Source organism: Nematolebias whitei, chromosome 22 (genome assembly GCF_014905685.2).
Source record: "Nematolebias whitei isolate Nwh7 chromosome 22, NemWhi1, whole genome shotgun sequence".
Lineage (NCBI taxonomy): Eukaryota > Metazoa > Chordata > Actinopteri > Cyprinodontiformes > Rivulidae > Nematolebias > Nematolebias whitei.
Window position 1 is genome coordinate 11,706,375 of NC_056519.1, and position 6,000 is coordinate 11,712,374.

Below are 6,000 nucleotides of genomic sequence, written 5' to 3' on the forward strand. Positions count from 1 at the left end.
ATACCATCAGAGAGGTAGGCTTTTGAACTGTGTACTGATAAAAGGCTGGATTGTCCCTTTTCTGTTTAGCTCAGATGTTATGTAGTCAGTTGTTTCTTAAGACTTTTCAAATTTGGATTTGTCTTGACCACAGAACAGTTTTCAACTTTGCTTCTGTCCATTTTAAATGAGCTTTGGCCCAGAAAAGACATCAGCATTTTCTGGATGGTGTTTGCATGATGGAGCTTTATCCTGTTTTGTGGATGACACTGCGTTTACAGACAGTGATTTGTGAAAGTTTCTGAACCCATGCAGTGATGTTCATAACAGAATCAGACTTTTTTTTTTTTTTATGTTGTGCCACCTGAAGGACTGAAGATCACCAGTACTGACTTTCAGTCGTGTCCTTTGAACAGAGATTTCTGCAGATTCTTGAAATCTTTGATATTATGAACTGTAGATGATGAGATATTTAAAACCGTTAATGTTTTGTTGAGGAATTTATTGAGCATGAACTTTGTTGGTTTTGAACCAGTTTGACATGACTGTCGACGAGGAAGAGGGCCGGCACTGGAGGAGGGGGCGTGCCAAAGAGACCATCTTAGCACCAACGTAACTGGTTTGTTCCACTTTGGAGTAAGCTGTTGGTGAAAGACTCAGCTTTGTGTTGTGTGTTTCCTTGACTGATGAAGCTTTCTGGATGGAAGGTGAAACGTTTCAGCACAAAAAAAAGAAACTGTCCAGATGATCTGACTGAAAAATGTTGGATTATTCTTAAAAAATACACTATTTTCCGACACTTGTTTTGGCAGAAATGGTGAACCTCTGTCCATCTTTACTTCTGAGAGATTCAGCTTTTCTTTTTAAATCCTGTCTGTTGCCAGATAACCTAAATAGTTGCAACATTTTCCTCCAAATGTTTATTATTGTATCACTTTAAAGCCTTCTGTTTGCCTTGTTGTTTTTGAGATGTGTTACTGCCTTAAAATTCCAAATTATTAATTAAGAAATTATTGAATTTGTTAGTTTAAGCATTTGATATGTTATGTTCTGCTGCAAATAAAACATGGAATTATGAGTTTTGCAAAGTATTGCATTGGTTTTTATTCACATTTATTATTTTTGTCATTGGGTTTGTAAACATTTCCTGGTTGCTATTTGATGCTTCCTTTCACACTTCTTTGTCTAACACTGCGCTTCAGCGGCCACTCGGAGACATCAGGCCTGAGTGACGGTAATGAGGGGGGAGGCGGCCGTCATGAGGGGCGATCCACCAAACGACATCAGAAACGTTCCGTACGAAGTCGATCTCGCCATGAGAAGACTTCCAAGGCCAAACTCCACGTTCTCAGTGTAAGAACTCACCACATAACTCCTCTAACGTTAACGAGTCATATTATGCACTGTGCTTGCTGTCAGTATTTATTGACTGTGTGTGTGTGACTAAATGCAGATCTCTAACCGAGGGGACAGGGTAGCGGAGTGTCAGCTGGAGACTCACAACAGGAAGATGGTGACATTTAGATTTGATCTAGACGGAGACAACCCTGAGGAGATTACCCAGATCATGGTACACACAAACTCACACCTGTGTTCACATTTTAATCTTTTTTTAAACTAGTTTAACAACAAACTCCTCTTCGGAACAAACTGAAACACCTTCTTGCTGATGAAAAAAATCTCTTCTCTAAATTTTTGTAACATCACCATAAAGTGTACCTCAGTGGTCCGTTGAAAAGAATAACTATTTTTTATGACGTTTTCAGCGTTTCACTAAAGAGGCTTTAACAAAAGGAGCAAAATCTGAGCTGTTTGAAACAAAACGTCATGATATAAACATAGTGTATGAGTAATATGATCCCTTAGCATGAAGTCATGTGATCTTTAAGATGTAGATTCCTATTTAATACCTTAAATGGTCTCAGACACACTTGAAGTCGTAGCTGAGGTGCATATTTGAATTGACATGCTTAAATAAAAATAAAAAAGAAGCTGAAATTAAAGCTTTGTTTTATATGTTATAAAAACCAACTTTAAAAAAATGTTTAGAGTATTACTATTGATATGGAAAGAGCCACTGTAATACCGAAGAATACAATCCTCTCTATTGCATAATTTATGATCTCGCACCGAGACAATCTTGACCTTTTATTGTAGCTGAACCGCATAGAAAATTATAAAGATACAAACTGGAAATAGTCCACAAGCACAATAATTTTTAACTGGATGTCATTTCTTACAGAGCCTATTTTAAGCTTATTTATAGGTTTATAAATGTTTTATGGCTGCTCACTTGACTGGTTTATAAATTTTTATCCGATACTCTCTCTACCGCAGCAACTCTTGTCATTAATTATCAGAAAGAGAAAACAGTTGGAAGGTACAGAATGTTCTGTTTTTATTCTGTCGTACCAATAAAGAATGAGAGGCACACGCCCTCTGTTTGATGTTGAACAGCTGTCTGATCATCTGACTTCCAGAATCAAATCCTGCTTGATACCTCTGTATTAAAGCTGGATCATGGGATGACATGCCAGCGTGCGATATCAAATCATTGAAAAGACTGAAGTGGAGGCAGCAGATGTGCTCAAATTGTTGCCCTTCTTTCTTCAAACCCTCACAATGACAGTTTTTATGTACCTGGTTTGGAAGGATACTTTAAATACAGAAATAATATCTCTCCCTCTTTTGAAATGTGTGTCTAGGTTCAGAGTGAGTTTATCCTGGAGGGTGAGCGGGAATCATTTATCGAGCAGGTCAGAGAGGTCATCGAGAATGCAGATGAGAAGGGTCTGGAGAGGGACGGAAATAGTCAGGTAAATAATAAGAAAAATAATAAATGTGTTTTCTGTCTTTGTTTCCTTTTGCAAATTTAGAAGATGAGTCATAGTTAGGTGTTATCTACTTTTTGTAGCATAAAAGTGATATTGCTCTTTGTAGTTCTTTTTGAATTACCGTATTTTTCGGACTATAAGGCGCAGTTAAAATTCTTTAATTTTCTTAAAAATTGACAGTGAGCCTTATGATCAGGTGCACCTTATGTATGAAAATAGACCCGTTCGTTGATATTGCGTCTTATAATCCGATGCACCTTATATAAGCCCGAACAATACGGTACTAAATTAAGTTGTTGATCTACAGATGGTGGGTTACCATGAGGTGAAAATTCCTGTGACATCCACCCCTATGCCTGGTAAAAAAAAATAAAAGCAAAAGCTTTAAACTAACAGACATCATGTAACATACAATATAGTTTATATAGAATTACAAAAATTAGACTTTGGTTTGTTTTTTTCATTTCTTAGACATCACTCCAAGTGCTACAGCACAAGTCGTGCACTCAGCAGGTCGTAAATTCATCGTTAGTCCTGTACCTGAAAGCAGGCTAAAGGAACAAACATTACCCCCCTCACCTTCTCCTGCCCCTGCACCTTTTGTTGAAACAGGTAAGCTTTCAGCTCACCCCATTCCCTCTTCTCTTATTTGATTTTCATCAAATGTCTGCGTCATATTCTGGACTAAAAATCTGTCCCCGTTCTTTTCCAGTCCCTCCGTCTTTGTCTCAGACAGCAGGCCAAGCTTTGGGTTTGTCCCAGTCTGCAGGAAGGATCACCTTACAGCAAGCCTTCTCTGAACTCAGACAGAACAACAGTCAGTTTGATGCAGGTCCCAGTACCGCTCCAGCCTCCATCCACTCCGCCCACCCCCTCCTGCAGCCTGCAGCAGCAGCCTCAGTCCCTTCTCTCAGCAGCACAGTTACTCCCGCTGTGGAGGCAACTGCTTTAAAGCAGGCAAAGGAGCAAGTCCTTGAAGCTTCTCCCCCACCCTTATCCTCATCTTCTACACCGTCCTCTGTGCCCCCCGTCTGTCTCAGTCCACCATTTACTTCCTCCCCTCCTCCCACCATGGTAAATCAGAGCCTCTCCCAGTCACAGGTGCTGTCTCAGCCGATGCTGCAGACTGTGTCCCAGCCACAAGCACAGAGTCAAACAGCTGTCCAGCCCCAGGCTTACCTGCCATCCCAGACGCTTCCTGCTGCCACAGATACTCCACTACCTTCAGTTTTACCAACAGCCAGCATCTCTAGCATTCCCCCAGCAGTCCTCCCCTCCCTGCCCCCTGCCCAGGCTGTTCCCTTTGTGCCCTCGCCTCCTTCTTCCATTCTTACAGGCAGTGAAGTTCCATCAGATCACCCAACAGCCTCTCCCACTTCCTCCCTTATTTGTTCTGTCACCCCTTCTTCTGTTATCCCCACCACTGCCATCCCAGGTCCCCAACTTGCTGCTTCTGCTCCTTCCCAACCCACTCCGGCTCCCTGTTCCTCCACTTCAGTGGGGCTCCAGACAGTGACCTCGAATGTTCCTCTGGTCCAGCCAACTTTGGTCCACTCCCAGCCACAGACAGCAGCTCTGCCTGGTCAGACACACACACATTGCGCAGATTGTGATACAAGGTGAGGAAGATGGATTATTTTTCTACAGGTTACGGCCGGATGTCAAATCTCAGTGCTTGCATGATGTTTGACTGAGTGGAAATGTTGCTTGATCGACTGTGGTAAATATATTTGATAATAATAATAATATTATAATAAATGTTTGTTTCTCAGGTGTGAGGCCTCCTCTGACTCTTTAGGAAAACCGGATGATATCCAGGCTCTGGACAAAAAGCTGCGATCTCTCTTCATGGACCTGGGTGTGGGGGCGCCATCCACCCAGGGGGACATTTTAACTGCTGACCTAACTTCTGGAGCCTCAGGGGCAGGAACCTCATCTTCCTCCGTCACAGCCGTCACTGCTCCAGTCTCCAGCCAGTCAGCTAATCCTCCTCAGCCCCCATCCAGCCTTGCATTGGGGTCATCTGCACCAGTCCAGGGTCCTGGGACACCTATATCCACCCCTGCACAAACTGGTATGTTCAGTGCGTTCTTCATAGTTATTGTTTTTATATAATATTTCTGACTTGATTTAAATCTTCACAGTCATCCCTGCCTCTTCCACTCCATCTAAAACCCCGTTATCCAGAACATTGGTAAGTTCTGCAACATTTCATATCTAATAAAACCAAAGTTTATACAAGTTTGTTTGTATACCGTATTTTTCGGATTATAAGGCGCATTGGATTATAAGGCGCATTGGATTATAAGGCTCATTAAGCCAAACAAAACAGTCAGATAAGTCAAACTTTGTTTAACTCATTCACAATAACCACATAAAGTCGGTTCAAGGTCAGTAAGCACAACCAGAATTAATACATACTGTCGATTTTTGAGAAAATTCTAGGATTTTAATTGCACCTTGTAGTCCGAAAAATATGGTATGTAAGTTAATAACGTGCATGTTTTTAAATAAATTGCTACGGCAATTTCACTAAAACATCCTAACATCTATTTCATGAGCACCATAATATCTTCAAGTACTCCTCCTACTTGGCATGGGAATTCCTTTTAACATCCTCGCCAGTGTTATTCTAATCTCTTCTCCGATCTTCTCGTCACATCTGTTTCTCTGAGATTAGGCCACTTCTCCTCCTTCAGATCTCCTGACATCCTTCCCTGGACCTTCTCTAACACAGGTGTTTTATTTTTGTCCATTTTAAGGCTGCTAGCTTCACAGCAATGCTGCACTGTCTGTCTTTTATCTGCATTAGACCTAATTTAATCAGTGGATGTGTGCGAGTGCTTCTGCTTCGTTTGTCCTCATTTATTTGTTCTTACTGAATAATTTAGTGTTCAGGCAATAACTCTTAACAAATTGTGACAATTATCCATCTTACTTCACATCCAGCATGTCGACTTCACAGGATAAGGGTGAATAAAATAAGTGCACAGGAAAAAAAAGATGACAGCAGTGGTACAGGCTGAGGACACTTCAGGCCAGAGAGACTTTAATTTCCAGACTGCGTTGTTGTGGCTGTGAATGCTGCTGCCTAAAAATAGGCCTTTCTTTTCAGCAGAACAGCACACTTGAACTGCAGCTCTTTTGTAACAAATTTGACCCGCCATGTTGTAAACCACCCCCCCCC

The 6,000-nt window shown here is 41.4% G+C and overlaps 1 protein-coding gene across 1 annotated transcript in view; it reads left to right on the plus strand.

The window, feature by feature from the left end:
- The window catches only part of wnk1b (WNK lysine deficient protein kinase 1b), an 84,668-nt gene that overhangs the window by 66,686 nt on the left and 11,982 nt on the right, over positions 1 to 6,000 (plus strand). Inside the window, exons 18-25 of the mRNA XM_037695834.1 lie at positions 1,182 to 1,332; positions 1,433 to 1,549; positions 2,685 to 2,795; positions 3,121 to 3,172; positions 3,285 to 3,425; positions 3,526 to 4,432; positions 4,586 to 4,887; positions 4,958 to 5,007. Of these exons, the coding sequence (XP_037551762.1) occupies positions 1,182 to 1,332; positions 1,433 to 1,549; positions 2,685 to 2,795; positions 3,121 to 3,172; positions 3,285 to 3,425; positions 3,526 to 4,432; positions 4,586 to 4,887; positions 4,958 to 5,007 (1,831 nt within the window). The remainder of the gene's footprint in view (positions 1 to 1,181; positions 1,333 to 1,432; positions 1,550 to 2,684; positions 2,796 to 3,120; positions 3,173 to 3,284; positions 3,426 to 3,525; positions 4,433 to 4,585; positions 4,888 to 4,957; positions 5,008 to 6,000) is intronic.